The sequence below is a fragment of the Hyperoodon ampullatus genome, assembly GCF_949752795.1.
Source record: "Hyperoodon ampullatus genome assembly, chromosome: 13".
NCBI lineage: Eukaryota > Metazoa > Chordata > Mammalia > Artiodactyla > Ziphiidae > Hyperoodon > Hyperoodon ampullatus.
The window spans coordinates 24,465,151-24,483,305 of NC_136926.1; the positions used below are offsets into that span (position 1 = coordinate 24,465,151).

Below are 18,155 nucleotides of genomic sequence, written 5' to 3' on the forward strand. Positions count from 1 at the left end.
CCCATGGGGTCCTGGGGGCCCCAGGGAGGTGTGGCCACTCAGGGTCCCAGACCATGGCTGGAAGACTGCAGGGCTCGGGGGTTAGGGCTTGTCCCCTCCCTGTCCTGCGGAGAGGGAGGGGAGCAGCGCCTGTCCCCATTAATCCATTAACCATGCTGCTGGGTCAGGGAGCACCACTGGGTCAGGGCATGATGTCAGCATCGTCAGCTGCCGTTCTAAGTTGGGTCTCAGGCCACGGGCACAGCGGGGCCCACGCTACACTGATGCAGGCTCCCTGCCATGGTGGAGCAGGGAGCAGGGATCCTTCCCCACCCTCCCTGTGCCCTCTCTTCTGTGGAGTGGCAGGGGGCTGGGACGGGGCCAGCCTGGGGTGAGCCTTCCCCACACCAGCCAGTGGCACTCCTTGGCTGTCTGCTGGCCTCCACCTGCCTTGCGCCACCACCCATGGATGGCTGTGGGTCCCCTTGTGTGTCTGCCTCCTCCCGTGACTCCTGGCCAATGGAACAAGGCTTCTCTCTTATCCCCCTGACCCCCTCTGGGCCCTGCCCAGTCAGTGGCCTAGTGCCTGGCTAGCAAGTTTTGTACCTTGTCATCCAAGAAGCCATCACCTTCTTTTTACATTTTTGGATGTTACTCCCATCAGCCGGAGGCAGGTCCAGGGGCAAGTGCTGGGGAGCCCGAGGGAGGGAGCCCGAGGGCTCAGGGCAGTGCTCAGGTGAAACGATGGGTACTGGGCCTTGGGGAGCAGCCATCTTTTTAAAAAAAATTATTTTATTTATTTATTATTTTTGGCTGTGTTGGGTCTTCGTTGCTGCGTGCGAGCTTTCTCTAGTTACGGCGAGTGGGGGCTACTACTTGTTGCGGTGCGCGGGCTTCTCATTGCAGTGGTTTCTCGTTGCGGAGCACAGGCTCTAGGTGCACGGGCTTCAGTAATTGTGGTGCGCGGGCTCTAGAGCACAGGCTCGGTAGTTGTGGCGCACGAGCTTAGTTGCTCAGCGGCATGTGGGATCTTCCCGGATCAGGGCTCGAACCCATGTCCCCTCCATTGGCAGGCAGATTCTTAACCACTGGGCAACCAGGGGAGCCCCAGGAGCAGCTATCTGCACACAGAGGAGAGGAGGAAAGAAATCCGGGGAGTGGCAAGGAGGTGGGAAAGCCACGGGGTCTCCCTGGCACTAGATGGGCTGAAGAGCCAAGAGGAAGCTAGGGCGTGGAGCGCAGGCAGAGCATGGCCTGGCTGGGCGAGGGCGGGCGTCCCTGGCTTCCTGGCACCTAGAGGTGAATGAGCCATCTGAATGTCCCTCCCTGTTCAGAACCCTGCTGGTGTCCCTGAACTTGTCTCCCCACCTCCAAAGGCCTGTCCCCTTCCGCTGCAGTCCTGTCCCTCTGCCAGGACCCATCTAAGCACCACCTCCCCCCAAACCTTGTCCTGCCCAGCGCTGGGTGGAGGTGCAGAGGGAGGCGTGAGTGCTGGGCTTCCCCAGCCTTCACCTCACCTGTCCTGAGGCCCCTCCTCAGCCAGTGCTGCTGTCACTCATCTCCAGCCACAGTGTGTGAGGGGAGGGGGCCCTGGTCATCCTGTGCCTTGACCCCGAGGAGCTTGTGGGCAGGCGAGGGCAAAGCCAGATTCCCCAGAGAAACAAGCAAGCGACAGTGCAAAATGGGGCAGCCACAGGGCCCCTGGCTCCCACGTCCCCACCATGTCACCTGCCCCACCTTCCAGACCAATCTGCGCAGCCTTTTGGTTTCTTGGTTTCAAAAAGCTGCCTCCCCACCCAGAAACTTGAGCCATTTTCCTCAAAGATGGGGAAAAAAAGCTCCACTTCTAAAAATAGCCCACCTGACTCTGCTCTGCTGGCTGTTTCCATGGCAACCCACTCCTTCCCAGGAGTTCCAGGTGAAAGAGAGTACCGGCCCTGGTGCGGGTGCCCAGTGGCTCCTCAGCTGCAGCCGGCTACTGAAGGGTTCCAGGAGACCCCCGAGCGGGGGCGGGGGCACAGCAGAAACACCGGGGCTCCCTCTGGCTCCAAGCCTCTATGATTTGAAGTAAACTCAAGACTGGTTATGTGCAAAAAGTGAGCTGTGCCGATGAGAGTGACAGGGATATTGGTAGGTGGGGGGCCAGGAAGTCCTAGCTCTGCCCTGGCTGCACGCTGGGGGCTTAAATGCTTTTCCAGAGCAGGTATGAATATCCCCAGAGTATGGTCGAGCATGCTTAGCCAAGGCCACATGGGGTTGAAGCAGGACCACCTGGCCCAGAACCGGGCTCCTCCGCTGTCCCATGCCACCTCCCTGAGCAGTCAGGGAGGCATGTGTGCCAGGCTTGAGGGGAGAACAGAGAGACCTGTGAGGTCTCTGTGTCCAGGTGGGAGTCTCAGTGCTTATCTAGGGAGCATCCAGGGACCACCCCTCAGGGCAGTAAGTCAGAGTACTGATCAGCTTCTGGTGTTGTTCGCAATCCTTGGCTTGCAGATGCTTCACTCCAGTCTCTGTGTCATCATGAGTGTTTCTCTGTCTTTGCTCCTCTTCCTATAAGGTCAGTCATATTAGATTAAGGACCCACCCTATTCCAATATGACCTCATCTTAACTAATTATACCTGCATCAGCCCAAATGAGGTCACATTCTGAAGTTCCAGGAAGGGCATGATTTTGGGGGGACACTAGCCAACCCAGGATAGCCCCTAAGGGTTGGAAACTCATGCACTTGGGAAGCTTGCCATGGATGGGAGGCCACTGCCGTACTCTGCTGGCCTGGCCAGGATGGACAGAGAAGTTGTGACTGCTGCCTTGTAAACATGTTGGTAACCCGGGTTTTATGGATTTATTCTCATCTAACAAAAAGGAGAATTCATTCTTGCATTTAGCTGGTGAAAATCAGTGGGTATTTCAGGAGTCGGTGCTTTCCTAGAAATGGTTGTGTCTGAGAACAGGCTGGAGCCCTTTATTCCACGGTCATTTGCTGCATGTGATCCCGCCATCCCCAGAGCTGCCTGCACCTTACCTCGAACCCCGCCTCTGGCTTGGAGGCTGGATTGATTGTTCTTTCCATGTTCCACAGTCTGGAGCTGTTGTTTGCTCTTGTCACTTTAGCCAGGGAGGCTCGGAGTGCCACTGGCTGAGGAATGTCAGGCCTGAGTTCCCCAGGAAGTCTTTCTCATTAGAAGGTGCAGGCTCGTTGGCGCAGAGTTGCCTGGGGAAGAAGAGCAGAGTCACCTTCCCCATCTGCCAGGCCCGCTTCCTGGTCTCAGAAGCCACAGCCTTTGCAGCTGGTGGAGCAACTCACTGGGCTCCTGCTGAGTCGCTTTTCTGTGAAGGTTTGATCTGAACTTTGGAAGCACACCCAGAGCAGCAGCGCAAGACAGGCAGGCAGAGCAAGGCCTGGGGAAGCAGGGGTACAGCACGATGGCCCTGGCAGCTGGGGCCGGGAGGGTGGGAGGGCAGAAGCCGCTGCCCCCTGCCTGGGCCTCCCCTTTGCCCCCTCCAGCTCTCCAGTCCTTCCTCTGTCACAGACCCTCCAGTTTGGCTCCCTGGGGTCACTGTCCTTGGAAGCTGGCCGTGCAGGGATGTGGGCTCCTGTTCTCTGGCTGCTGGTGGTCTTGGCCAGATGTTTCCTGCCCTGAACCTCAGCCCTCCCGCTGAGATGAGGGTGTGGGTGGCAGGATCTGCAGTCCCCCCGCCACCCCCAGTGCAGACATTCTGGCTCTGTCCTCTTCCTGGTGAGGCTGACAGTCTCGGGAGGGGTGGGGGAGGAGGGTGAGATGATGTAGGCTAGCAGGGAGAGGGCAGGGCGAGATGCCCCCGTTAGTGACCCCCTCAGTGTGGCCTGTGCTGAGAGACCAGGAGAGGGACCCCAGCCCCACCACTTACTCTCCGTAGGACCCGTCCTGCTCTGAGCCTCTGCTTTCTCACCTGTAAAATGAGGATGCTAAGGGTGCAAAGATTAAGTGAGTTATTTGTCCAGTGCTTTAAGAAGTGACAGCACCTTGTGTATGCCCTGGCCACTACTGCCACCGTCCATTGCTGTGGCTGTTTGCTGCCGGATGCCGCCTTCCCACCCAGCCCTTCATGGCTGAGCAGTAGGAAGCTGCCTCTTCCAGAGCTTGCTTCCTGAGCTGCTGAGACTGGGCTGGGTCTGAGTGCAACTCATGCAGCATTTCCCGGGGCGCACCAGCTGGTGCAGAGCCAGCCAGAGGCCAGCATGAGTGGAGCAAGGCAACTGACCGCAGGGAGCTCGGTGGGAGCGGGTGAGGGGCCCTGCAGGCCAGCGTGTCCCGGGGAGAGCGGGAAAGACGGGCCTCGTGTGCAGGGGTTGAGATTCGGCGTGGAGGATGGCAAACGATCCTCGCCAGGCAGAGGGCAGGTGCCATGTGCACTTTGGGCTCCCCTAACCGGCCCCTTGCTCACACCCACTGCCCGGTGAAGGGGATCTCCTGTCCAGTCCTGCCTCCTCCACCCTCGGCCCCGTGCTGACACCTGAGCAGACCTGAGTGCCCCTCCCCACTGCGCAGGGACGGCAGGCTCCTCATGTCAGCGGCTGGGGCAGACGTGTGAATGCCCCCGCCTGGGGAGGTGCCCCGGAGCTCAAGCCTCTGCTCTCCGACCACCTGATTTTTCCTACACCGGGGGCAGCTCCTCCGCATAGCTGCTCTGTGCTGAGTCCTGGCCTTCACATGAGCTTTGAGGCAGGCCAGGGCTCCACTGTGGGTGGATGTGTGGCTTCGATGTGGTCCTAGATTCCAGTTGCTGCTATTCTTGTATTTATATAGTTGCAGAATTCCTGTAGGATTTTAAGTCCATGGATAGTTCAGTGTCTGCTGTGTTGTTGAGATGTGGATTGTTACTTTGTTCCTCTCAGATGCTCACTGTGCCTGAGTTTTATTCCCAGTGGGAGTGGCGACAGTGAAGATGTGCGGGGTCAGAAAAGCCTGAGAACCCCCAAGGCCACAAGCTTGAGAACCACAGCCTAAGCGACTTTGCACGTATGAGTGTTTTCCTTCCTTGGACGACATGCCCCACCAGCAGAGCTCCCGTCTGGGGGGCAGGTGGGGGTGTGGGGGGCAGTGGAAGCCGAGGAGCCCTTTTCATGGCTCTTGATGGGTAACTGCCAGTTCATCCTTCAGAAAGCACAAGATGAGTTAATGCCATCTATTCTTTTTGCTACTTTGAGGAATGTCACATTGAGCGGTTTCATTTGCATCTCCGATGTTGAGCTTCATCTGTGTGTCCCACATGGATTTACTCCTTGCAAAGACCCCTGACCCTGAACTGAGACCTGGGACTCAGCGTGGCCACAGTTCACCATTAGGGGGCTAGGGTCCCCTTCATTGTTCAGCTCTGCCCTTCAGTCTGTCACCAGCCTCCTCTTATCCATGGACCTCTGCTCAAATGCCCACATACTCCGTTTTGCCAAGGGATGAAGGCCCAGGCTCCTTAGCTGTGCCCTCTACCCTCTCCAGCTAGCTCCTCTGTGCCCCATCCCTACTGCTCACATCCTTCTCCAGACCCTGCCCTTCTGTGTGTGACCTGCCGCTTCCATGCAGGCCTCCTGGGATGCACCCAAGATCATTCATCCAGTCACTCCTCCTCTCGCCCCTCCCCCCCACCCTCCCTCATTCTGATCTCACTGGAGAGGTACTCTGCCTGCGCATCCCCATAGAACAGACTTTGCTGGTCAGGTGTCTTCCCATCCCTCCCCCAGCAACAGAGCCACAACTTGGGAGCAGAACAAGCACTTTCCTATGTCCCTGGCAGCTGGACCTGAACTCGGACCCTAAGAGCTGCTTGCTAAGGTGCGATTACCCACCCTCTGCCCGTCCCGCAGGAAGATGCTCCGAGTTAGGTTGGTCAGTTCTTTCTCGGCGCACAGGGAGTCACTTTCAGGCTGACCCGCAGTCAGCATGCCCCCGTGCGCCCCTCCCAGTGCCCAGCGGCAGCCACGCTGACTGGTTGGTGGCCATTCTGGTTGTTTGACACATTGAACCTGGAAAGTGAGAGGAGGTTGCGTTGTAACTAAGAGCCTAGGCTCTGGAGCCGGACGGGCCTGGAGGCTCCGGAATTTCCCCGCCTGTGGCCCTGGGCAATTTCAAAGCACCTTTCTGCCCCTCAGACCTACCTCACTGGGTCACCAACGTGCATTAACCAAGTCAGCGCCTTGCCCATTGCCTGGCACCCAGGAAGGCAAGATACGCATCAGCCATCGGAGCCTTTCTAAGGTGATCCAGAGAGAGGAAACAACTCCGTGCAGGTCCCCCTGGGTTCAGATCCAGCACTGCCCCCTTGATAGCAGGGCCCTAAACCGGTGGCTGGGTGTCTCAGAAGCTGCATTTTCACGCCTGCAGAGTGGGAATAGCTGCTGTCTGCTGGCCACTGAGGCTCAGTGTTCACACTGGTCAAGTGAGTGGCCCAGGGCGTGGCCCGGCCCGGCATGTGTGGTCTCCAGACACTGGGTCATTTCGGGGCTGCAGTTGGGCTGGATGGGGTGGGCGAGCCCTGCCCCCAGCCTGGATGCTGCCCCCTGCCGCCTCCTCGCTCCGGGCACCCCTCCGAGGCTGGCCAGCCCCTGCCCCCAGCTCAGGGCATGTGCGGAGCAGTGTCTCAGCTGTGGCCACCCCCATGCATCCTGTCTGCCATGGGAGGAAATCTGTTCTCTCACAATGCGTCCTTTTTTCAAAAATTTCTATCTTGGGTCACAGATTTCCTTCACCAAAAAAAAAAAAAAAAAAAAAAAGGTTCTTGCTGATTATTTCTGAATCAATGCATCTCAGACACCGCTCAGCAATTATAGCATCTGGTACTCACAGGCCAGTGTCAAAAGTAGCAGCAGGGGGCTTCCCTGGTGGCGCAGTGGTTGAGAGTCCGCCTGCCAATGCAGGGGACACAGGTTCGTGCCCTGGTCTGGGAGGATCCCACATGCCGCGGAGCGGCTGGGCCCGTGAGCCATGGCCGCCGAGCCTGCACGTCCGGAGCCTGTGCTCCGCAACGGGAGAGGCCACAGCAGTGAGAGGCCCGCGTACCGCAAAAATAAATAAATAAACTTCATCAAAAGTAGCAGCAGGGCCCAGGCCAGCTCCCCACCCCACCCCACTCGCCGCAGAGCACCCCGGAGGCTCCCACAGCCCCGTGCCCCTTTGGACACAAGCTGGGCTGGCAGCAGACCAGGCTCCAAGGTACCTCAGACTCCCAGGAGGGGTGCCAAGGGCACCTGGGGTCAAGTAAGCAGGGAGGGGGTGGGGTGTGAGCACCTGCCTGGCTCCTCATGAAGGTCCCCAGGTGAGAAGAGGGTGGCTCTGGAGGCAGACGGACTAGCCAGGGCGCCTGGGCCAGGGCTTCACCTACCTGAGCTTCATCACCTGTCTGTCCCCTGGGAGTGGTACAGTCCCTACCCTGACAAGGCCATTGAGAGGCCACAGCCAGTGTCTCCACACAAGAGACACCCATAGGTGAGCGTGGCCTTGCTCCTCAGGGGAGACCTGCAGGAGGGGGTCACCGGTCGCAGCAGGGAGGGAGCTGTGACTGTGGCCTGGGGGGTCTTCAGGCCGGCTCTGAAGATGGGGCGGCATTGGGCTAGGCAGGGGTGAGACCTCTGAGGAGCTGGGGGTGGTGAGGAGGTTCCAGGCAGTGGGGACACAGTGGGGACACAGAGGGAAAGGCCCGAAGCACGAGTACTCGTTGTTTGCAGGGACCGGGGGTGGGCGGACAGCGGAGAGCAAGGTCAGGTTGGCAGGGGAAGCATGGGTCAGCCCGGGCTGGGCCTGTGACGCGGGGACAGTACCCGGGTTTCATTCAGGGTCTGCAGGGCCTGGGATGGGAGCCGCTCCCACACAGCCACCTCCACCTCTTCACGTGGACAGCCCACCCCTGCCTGCACATCAGCTTAGGGGGTGCTGGTGCCCCCTGCAAAGCACAGCCCAGGCCCTGTCATTCAAGCTGGTCCCCTCTTCCATCCCCCCCACTGACTCCAGAGGGGCTGTGCAGACACCTCACCCTGGCCAGGAGCCGGCACCTCCCGGGCCTCTGGGCGTGTGTTGCTCCGTAAGGACCATGGCGACCCCGCGTGTCTCCACAGATGACTCTGGGGACGACGAGGACGGGACTGCCTCCCCAGCTGACAAGAGCGAGCTACACGACACCATCAAGAAGCTCTCCCTGAAGCTAGACGACCTCAGCACGTGCAATGAGCTCGTGGCCAAGCACGGCGTGGCACTGCAGCGCTCCCTGAGCGAGCTGGACGGCCTCAGGATCCCCTGTGAGAGCGGCGAGAAGCTGAAGGCAGTCAGCGAGCGGGCCACCCTCTTCCGCATCACTTCAAATGCTATGATCAACGTGAGTGCCCGCTGGCCCGGCCCAGGCCCCCACGGGGGAGGTGGCTCCCTGGTCCCTGGGTGGGTGGCCAGGGTGAGGGACAGGCCGGGGCTCCCTCTTGCTCTCGTCATCCTCCGTGTCATCTCATCCACGCACCGTCACGGGGTGAGGACACTGTTTTTCATTGTTGGGTGGAGCTCGGAGTTGGGTGTGAGATCCGGCTGAGCCCGCAGGTGGTTCAGGCCTGGGCGAGGAAGGCAGCGCCCAACCTGAGCAGCCGGCTCAGCACACACAGTAGGGACGCAGCTGCCACATTTTTCCGCAACAGCTGCTGCTGCTCTTTCCCCCAGTACGTGGCCCAGATGCAGCAGGATTGGGACCTGTAACCATGGGGGGCTTGCATGTGTGGTGGGGGTCCCTCAGTCAGAAGAGCTTTCGAGTTGAGGCCACCGCAGTCGTGCCAACCTGACAGTAAGTAGCTGAATGAGGACCCATGTCTGTGGACTGAGGGGTTCAGCCCCAGGAGTTCCCCCTTTCCACGGGTTCTGGGAGCCACACAGCTGTGACCGTGAACCAGGAGGCATGTGCTCCCTCTGGACACAGGTCTGATGTGTCAGAGGAGGCCACAGCCTCCTCCCAAGGACAGCCCCCAGGATGAGCACATCCCAGCTAGGATGGCACCGTGGGAGCTGGGGGCCAGAGCACAGAGGTGTGGGGAGATGGAGGCCGCCTCAGAGGAGGTGGGTCCAGAGAACGCGGTTCAGGCAAGCCGGTCAGGCTGGCCGCAGAGACGGTGGGCAGTACCAGTGTCCAGGTGAGCCCCAGCTGGGGGACTCAGCCTCCAAAGCAGGGGGGTCAGAGCAGAGACTAGGCTCTCCGTCCAACACCAGGAAATCTGAGGGCAGGGTGGGAAGGTGGAGGCTGGAGCCCACTGCAGGCCAAGATCCTGTACCCTCTTCCCAGACTCCAGGGAAACATGCATAGGTGCCCGCAGGTGTGGACTTTGTCCATGGCGTTCAGGGGTGCAGTGGCGCCCACGTGCCGAGATGCTGCTGGACCGCAGCTCTGTGGCCGCCCTGCTGTTTGGCCCCGTCGCTGGTCTTCTCTCTCCTTTTCCCGTGTCCACCCTCTCGGCCTTCTGGCCTCCTTACAGCCCCCAGACTCTAGGGGCCTGGGTCACTGTACTTCTTCCGGTGACAGGCACCGGTATCGAGCATTTAAGGCGTAATGATGCATTTGTGCTTCCCCGCGGTTTCCCCGGCATGGCCTCCCCACATGCGGAGACTAAAGCCGCATCATCTTGAGTAAGCGGTTTTGGTTTTTCCCAGATAATGCGCTGCTCAGCTGGCATCTCTAGCGAAAGTATTTTATCAGGCATCAGAGGCTCATCTGTGTTTACGAAGCCATAAAAACAGCTCACCACCGAAGTGCGTAATGAATTGTTTGATGGGAAGCTCAGGCCCCTGGGGTTGATTAGCAAGCCTGTTAGCAGTTCTGGCACCAGGAGAGCCAGACCCAAGTGACGGAGCCTGCCTGCATCCTGGGCCGGGATCTGCGCCCCCCGCAAACATGAACCTGACGTGAGGGCCTCTCCCATCCACCTCCACTGTGGGGGCACAGAAGCGAGGTGCTGGGAGCCCAGGCTAGTGCAGAGTCCCGCATTTCTTCCAGGGACCCTTCCTGACAGCTGCTCCTCACCCGGCAAGAGCCGGCTCAGTTCTGGGAGGCTGTCAGACCCTGAACTCCCAAACCCCCACTGTGTGCAGAGGGGCCACCTAGGCAAAGCGTCCCCACTCCTGGCCAGGCTTTGGCCTCCACCCGTTACTAGGAGGGGTTTGGACCAGGGAGCTGTAACTAAGGCATCCATGTGGCTCCCACCCCCGAGCCCCGAGGGGAGCCCACTCCCACCCAGGACCACTTACCCCTCCCCACAGCTTCGCTAGTACCGCTAATATCCACGTGGAGGCAGAGGCGCAAAGAACTCCCTGAGCTGCCCAGGGTCACCAGCTGCTAAGTGGCCAAACTGGTCGCAAACCCAAATCTGTGTAGCGCGCTGTGGGAGTCACGGCCCTCATGATGGTGAGGGTGAGACCCTCAAGGGCTGCAGAGGCCCCCTTCCACTCTGAGGTCAGCACATGGAGGGTGGCCTCGCATCCACCTGGGGCAAACCCCCATTCTCAGGGACCTGAGTCCCTGGTGTGCCTTTTACCTTTAGGCTGCAGCCCTACCAGGGTCTTTCCTGGGAAGGTGGGGACCCAGGATGGGTGGAAGCCACCCCCAGCTGTCCCCAGAAGGCACAAGTCCTCATCCTTCAGATCCGCCCAGATCTCACTGTAAGAAGAGGAAGCTGCTTCCCCCACACTGGCTTCCTACTGCCTCTCCACCATCCCCTCCCTGCCCCCCGCCCTGACTGACGGGAGCCCCTCCTGGGGAACTCAGAGAATCTCTCCTCCCACCAGCCGCACAGCCAGGGCAGCCCCCTCCTGTGGATGGTGAATGGCTCTGGGTTTTCCACCTCGTGGGCTCCAATTAAGCCTGGGTCATGGAAGTGGAGGAGAAGATGGGGGACGGCAGGCCACACAAAACCCTCAGGCAAACACATCCTGCAGAGGGCCCTGGGCAGGCTGCACTCTCCCCACACAGGGAGATGGACTGCTGCTTCTTCACTTTTCCCCAAGATGGCCAAGAGTCTGGGTGCTACTGAGGCAGGCCTGTCCCCGTGGCCCTGCTCCCCAAGGGGGCATCTGGCCCTCACCTTGAGGATGGCCCCTTTTGTGCGTGTTTGAGGGAACGGGATGTCTGGGGGAGGTTCTGGGTCAGGAATACTGAACTGTATTGCCCTTGCCTGCGCTGTACCCTCTAAAATACCCCTTCCCCACCCTTCAGATGCCTGGCAGATCCCTTTTTATCCTTCAGAACCCCACGTGGACGTCACCACGGCCGGGAGGCTCTCCGAGTTCCCCATCAGGAAGCCGTTCCTCCTGGTTAGATCCCCCAGTGGTCCCAGCCCACTGAGCAGTGCTTACCCCATTATTTCAATGTCTGATCCCCCACCAGGCTTTGTGCCCCTTGAGGTCAAGCTCAGGTCTTACTCACCTGTGGCCCCAACAGTAGCCCAGTGGGAGTGCCCAATACACTCTGTCTCAATCAAAGTGGGTCTTGTATCTCAGGGAAAAAAGTTCTAAGTGGCCCACATCTCACTTACCTGCGAAGTGACCATTTACAAAGCCATTCTAGTCCCATTTCCTCACCTGGACGAGGTCAGTGAGAAAGTGCAGGCTCTGAGCAGGGTGCAGAGCTGCTGGTCACCACCCCTCGCCACCCTGGTCACCTGGCCTTGCAGAGAAATGACCCAGCCTGGTTGCTGAGACATAGGAACAGAGCTTTATGAAATCAAGTCATAAACGTGTTTTTTTTTCCATGGGAACGTGGTACTGAGCCCCGGCTTCCTTCCCTCCTATTGTGGTTTCGGTTGGCAGGGTTCTTTCTAGCAGGCCTGGGAGGGTGGTGCCTGGTGGGCCTTCAGGAGGCCTCGGGGGGCAGCAGCTGAGCAGGTCAGCGGCCCCATAGTGAACTTGGGGCTCATGCAGTTAGGAAAGTCCTGCCTGATGGGATTTGAACCCAGACCTGAGTGGCTTCCCACTGAGCCTGCCCCGGGCCTGTGCCAGGTGGGGACTCGGCGAGGACCAGGCAGACCCATCCGGCCCCTGAGGATCCAGGGATCCCAGGGATGGTCCAGGGATCTTCCTTGTGATGCTGAGTGTCACGTGGGCTCAGCAGTACAGCCTTTGGGAGAAGTAGCTAAGCAGGGCAGCAGCTCAAACACCCACTGGTGAAGGCCAAGTGTGTAGAGGGCCGTGGAAGGGCTGCGGAGTGACCCCCAGTGCCAGGGCGGGGCCTGCAGAGGGAGAGGTAGTGGCCACAGAGTGGGGCCAGAAAGGATCAGGAGGATTTCTCCCAGGCAGGGAAGGAAAACACTAGCTGTGGACACTTGCTGTGCGCAGGGGGTGCCGAGCTTTTTACACATGGTTCCCTGTAAGCATTGTGCTGGGATGGCACCCACGCCATCAGGCTCTAAAGCTCCCCCACCCGTTTACCCTTCCTGGGCCTCTGCGGACAGTTCCCCAGTCATGGTGGCCCCTTGGGCAGGACCTGGTCTTTGGGTGAAGCTCGCTGGCTGTGTGGATGATGGCCTTACCACCCGCTGCCCTGGAAATGAGAGCAGACACATCTCCTTCCCACCTGGGAGGAACAGGTGTGGGGTTCACATGACCCGTGACCATCCCCGGGGGCCCAGCAGCCCCTCCCAGCCTCCTCTCCCACCTGTTCCCCGTCCGCCTCCAGTCCCCTGCCAGAGTTGGCCACTCACCTAACCTGAGGAGGCCACAGCCTCTCAGACCCTCCCCACCTATCGCCCCTCAGATGTACATTACCTCTCCTGGGAAGCCCACCCGCAAGCCCATGGCTACTCCCAGGGCCCATCTCACAGTCCACCTGGCTGGGTCGGCCCTGTGTGCTAGAGGCTGGTGGGGCCCTGGCCAGCAGGGAGCCAGGACAAGAGAGAGAATCAACTACCCATGGTCACGTTGCCTGCAAGGCGTTCTGCATGCACCATCTCCCCCCGACCCACTCAGCCGCTTATAGTGGGGAAACTGAGGCAGCTGCTAAGGATAAGAGCCCAGGTCTTCAGGCTCCAGAGCCTTGCACCTCGTAGGAGGGAAATAAACCCATCCCTCCCTTGAGGGTGGGCAGGAGGGTCAGGAACCCCTCCTCTGCCCACCTTTACCCCACTCCCAGCTCCGCATCCCCGCCCCACTCTGCTGACTGTCGCCCTGTCTGCAGGTCCACGAGTCTCGTGGGCTCTTCTTTCTTTCTTTTTTAAATAACTTATTTGTTTAATTGAAGTGTAGTTGACTTACAACGTGGTGTTAATTTCTGCTCTACAGCAGAGTGACTCAGTTATACACATGTATACATTCCTTTTTATATTCTTTTCCATTATGGTTTATCCCAGGATGTTGAATATAGTTCCCTGTGCTACACAGTAGGACCTTGTTGTTTCATGGGCTTTTCTACCGCAGCAGTGTGCAGAGACAGGACACGGTCTCCCTAGTGATGCTGGGAGCCCTGGAGCTTCCATGCCTGGCACAGTGTCCAGCATATGGGAGCCTCAGTGAATAAGAGAGAGAGTTGGTTGTGAAAGAAAGTGAGAGCGACTGAGTGAATTGCTTAGTGTCTGGGAAAATTCCCTAGTGGGTGATTTTGTGAGTCTGATCAAAGGCAGTACAGCAGGTCCATGCTTGGATCACCGTCTGGGTAACTGTGTTTGCTGCCATTTAGAAGGAACTTCACAGCGCAGTGATCAGCCGTGGTTCAGAGACTGAGCCTCGAAGCACTGCACGTGTGCAGGGCTCCCCCGGCCCGGGTGTGGGAACCGCAAGCGGCACCTCCCTCCCGGAGAACCAGGACGCATGCGGTGTTACAGCATTGGCTCCATCACGAGGTTTGAGGTAGAGAATGGCAAAATTAATACATGTTACCAGCTCAGGCTTTGGGTATTTGTTTCCATAAAGTGAAAAGAACGAACTCCCATTTTCTTCTTTTTTCCCGCAAGTTTGTCTTTGTGGGAAAGCAGAGAGCCCTGGTTTGGAGGCAGGCCTCTGGGATGCTGGCAGTGTGATAGCAGGCATCCGCCCCAGTTTCCTCCCGTTACTTTGTTTGCTCCTCACAACGGCCACGTGAGGTTGGTGTCATTACAGCTTCCTTGTCATCGCTGTCATTTGTATTATTCACGTGCCAGCCCCGAGGCCCAGAGTGGTCATTTTGCCCAAGGGTGGCAGGCCCGGCGGCTGCACGAGCACAGAGGGTCACAGCTGTTGGCCCTGGGCCGTCCCCACTGCTGGCCGCAGGGCTCTGTGCAGAGGGCCAGGGCTGTGTCACCTGTCACTAGGCCCAGCACACTTGGGCCCCTGCCCTGGGCAGAAGAGCCCCACAGTGGTGCCACGGTCATTCTGGGGTGAGCCTGCCCTGGGCTGGTAGGGTGCACGCTCCCCTCCCTGTGGGGGAAGCAGGGTCTGTCCGCAGGCCAGGGCGGTGGAGCCTGGCAGGGAGAGAGCCGCTTCTGTGACTCTCAGGCAGGCCCGGAGGCAGCCACAGTCCCAGCGTGAAGGTGCTGAGCCCTCCGTCAGCTGGCAGCCTCGGGGTTTGCTCCCCACTTCTGCTCCTGCAGGCCCCCTCCTGACATGGCCCCCACACCTGAGTTGTGAGAGGCCCCTCAGAGTTGGGGGGCCCTTGACCTCAGGAACAGGTTTAGGGCAGCCAATGGGTGAGCAGAGCTGGATGGTAGGCGAGCCCCACAAAAGACCAAAGACAGTCGAGGTGCAGAAAGCCAGGGGGTGGGCTCTGGCCAACAGAGGGTGGTGCCCACCAGGCCCCCCTCCAAGGGCCCAATGGGACAGACCCGGCATGCTTTTACCAAGGAAGGTAGTGGCCCACGAGGGACACACCCTGGTGCCCGCAATAGAGCCGGCCGGGTGGGATGGGGCGCAGATCCTGACGGCAGGGGCATGCGGATGTGGCGGAGGACGCATGCCCAGCACAGCTGGGTCTGGAGGGAGGGGGCTTCAGCTCCAGTTGGAGGAGCTGTGAGAGCACGATGAGGGGGGCAGCAGAGGCACTGGGGGCTGTGGGAGGCGGCCGGGGGGAATGGGAACAGGGACGCAGATGAGGATAGGTGGGGGAGGTGGGGGTACACAGATGCAGAGGCAGCAACTCAGGGCACTTGGCCAGGACCTTGGATTTGCGGCATCATAGAAACGGACCAGATCAGAAGGGGCTGTTTACCGCTGGAGATGCTCTGAGGCTTCGCTGAGCCCTGTTTGGAGATCACGAGGGGCTCCTCGCACCCACCCAAGCGGAGTGGTGGTGAGAGGCCCCAGAGCCACCCTCCTCGTCCTTCCAGGGCCCGTGGGCAGGTTCCCATCCAGCTGACCTCTGTTCTGCCCCTGACAGCTTGCTCACTTGGGGCTTGGGGAGATGAGTAAAAATAGATTCCAGGATGGTCTAAAATCGGTTGGCAAACTGGCAGCCAGATGGTGCTGGTTCCTGTGCATGAGGGGTAAACTATTTTGAATGTGGAAAGGACTATTTTAAAGTTTGAACTGAAGTGAGAAGCTGACTCCCCAGTGCTGTGAGTGAGTCACGTTAAGGAGAAGCCGTGACCATCCCCTCCGTGTCCGAGAGGGGCTGGCCCCTGTATGCGGGGCAGCCCGAGCCGAGGGCCACGTGAGAAGGGGGCCCGGCCCTGGGAGCCGCCCAGCCTCCAGGGGCCGGGAGGGTGGTGGATGCGGAGCATGGCGGCGTGGCTGAGCCTGAGCCAGACCCCGGGAGAGCCTGGCACCCCCATCGCAGCTCCTGGGGGACCCGCTCTTGGTCTTGGAGCATGAGATGGCTGTGTTTCATCCAGCATGGCTGCCTCCAAGCCAGACAGTCCCAGCCTGAATCTCAGCCCTTTCCCACCGTCGGGAGGTAATGTGCTGAGGCCAGCCTGTTGCTCCTCAGTGGGAGGGGAAGGAGAGACTCTGTTGACCCTGATGTGTCCCTAGATTGAGCTGCTGGCCATGCAGAGGGGCTCAGGGAACCCGTGATTCTGCACATTTGTCTCCTGTTCGCCTCCTTTATTATTACTACAGACCATTGAGAGGCGGGTCCATAGTGACACTGGCCATGTGAGGATCGATGCGGTGGGGTAGATGGTGGGGCAGCCTCGGCCCTGGCCACCCACTGACCTGGGAGCCCTGCGCCTGAGAACCACGGCAGGCCAGTCACGTGGCTGTCAGCCACAGGGCAGGTCCTGGCTGACTGCAGGTGGAAACGTGGCCCCTTCTCCCTTCCTCCCTGCGAGCAGGGTTACCGGAACCTGCTGTGTGCCGACAGCTGGGGCCAGTCACCGAGCTGGCCCTGTCGGCCCAGGGCACCCACCCAGCCTGGAACCACCAGGCATTTGGCCCTTGTCCCCACCTCATCTGTGGCTCCAAGGGCCGCCCACCCGACATCCAGCGACTCTCTGGCACCCTCCTCACGGCCCAGCCAGGACGGCAGTGACCGTGCAGGAGACTGATGGTTTCCACGTGGCCACTGAAGGCTGGGCCTGAGCGGGGTCCCGGCTCTGCAGACGCTCCTAGAGCTTGAGAGGCTCCCGGGCCATACACAGGGTGGGCATGAGACCCAGGCCACTGCCCACATGCCCTGCTCGCCCGCCCGCATTTGAGGAGCAGCGAGGTTGTGGTTGGGATTAGGATTAGGAACAGCAAAAGCGATTAGCGTTCGTCCTCCTTCCTCCTGGGCACAGCTGGGCAAGGTTTCCGGCTCACACACTCTGCATCTGTCCTGTGCGACACCTGTCGGGGTGACCGATAGCCATTCCCCTTGGGCCCTGACACGCTTCCCTGGGCAGGCAGCCCTCACAGCCCCCTTCACGGGCCTGGCATCTGGAAAGGGAGAGTCCCCGGTGGGTGCCTCCGTGCAGGGGCATGGGGGAGGTGCCGCCATTTCCTTTCTGGGCTTTTGGTTCTCACTCTGCTTTGGGCATGTCAACAGGCCCCCTGCCCTCCCCACAGAGGTAGAATCGCATTGCCCACAGGACCCTGCACCTCTTCATCTCAGGGACCCTCTCGACGGCCGTGGGGGTGGGAGAAAGGGGCAGGCCTAGGAGACTGGAACCCCGTTCCCGTCCAGAGGACGATCACCCCAGTGGGTCACAGAATCGGGGACTCTGCAGGAGTCCTGGGGTTCAGCCCTCTGTTCACGAGAACACTGAGGTCCAGGAGGTTATGGGCCTGCCCCAGAGTAGGCAGCGAGGCGATGCCGTGAGGGGCCTGGATGCTGGCCCAGTGTGTGTGAGTCGGGGGCTTTGGGGTGGCCTGTGGCTCTGCTCCTGGTCAGGGCGGCGCGTGAGCTCTGAGAGTTGTGGCGGGGCCTCAGGGGAAGTGTGACCGTGTTCAGGGCCAGGGTCAGCCAGGCCCTTCCTGGGCCCCTGGGAGCCACCCCCAGCCACCCGCCCATCGCCGGGCCCCAGGCCTAATCCAGCTTAGCGAGCACACAGTGCACAGCCCAGCTCAGCATTCCAGGGCGGCAGGGCCAGACCGGCACCTGCCTCCGTTCGCGGCTGGCTGGGATGGGGCCTGGAGAAGGTCGGCAGCATCAGAGGAAACCGGCGCAGTTGGGGATGGACACCAGGTAGGCACCTCAGGGCAGAGGGGGCAGGCAGGCTCTCCACAGCCCACAGGGTGACCAGGGCAGCTCGTCAGCTGCAGATGACCCCCACACCCCCGAGTCAGTGGAAAAGGCCCTGGTCCAGCCACATGAGCCCCTCGATATTGGGGTACAGCAGCCTCCGCCATGCCCCCCTCTTCAGGCAACTCTGACATGCTCTCATCTTCATCGCCCAGCCCAGCTGCATGTGGCCCCGATGAGGCCCCCGCTGTCCTGGGGATTTGACTTCCTGCCCCTCTGCTGCTCCATATCAGCCTGTCCTGCAGGGGTAGCAAGGTGGAGGGCACCCAGGTTATCAGCCAGCAGCCCTGGCTGTGTGGGCAACAGCCTCCGCTGCAAGGACCAGGCAGGGCTGGGTCCTGTTACTTGAACAGGGTTATCCCCCGACCTCCTTGTTAGCGAGCATCTCCGGGAGCCCACCCCCACTCCGGGAAGGCCCTGGGACTCCACATCGCCTCAAGGGGCATCCGGATGGGGGTAAGGGTCCAGCTTGACAAAATAAACAGTGACAGCGCTGGTTCCACGCCCTGGGAGACTTGGACCGTGGCCCTACACGCACGGCCTGTGGCCTCGAGCAAG

The 18,155-nt window shown here is 60.1% G+C and overlaps 1 protein-coding gene across 1 annotated transcript in view; it reads left to right on the forward strand.

Moving 5' to 3' along the window:
• The window catches only part of OSBP2 (oxysterol binding protein 2), a gene marked incomplete at its 5' end in the record, with an annotated part of 156,830 nt that overhangs the window by 116,361 nt on the left and 22,314 nt on the right, over window positions 1-18,155 (forward strand). The window contains one exon of the mRNA XM_079718148.1: window positions 8,068-8,324. Within this exon, the coding sequence (XP_079574274.1) occupies window positions 8,068-8,324 (257 nt within the window). The remainder of the gene's footprint in view (window positions 1-8,067; window positions 8,325-18,155) is intronic.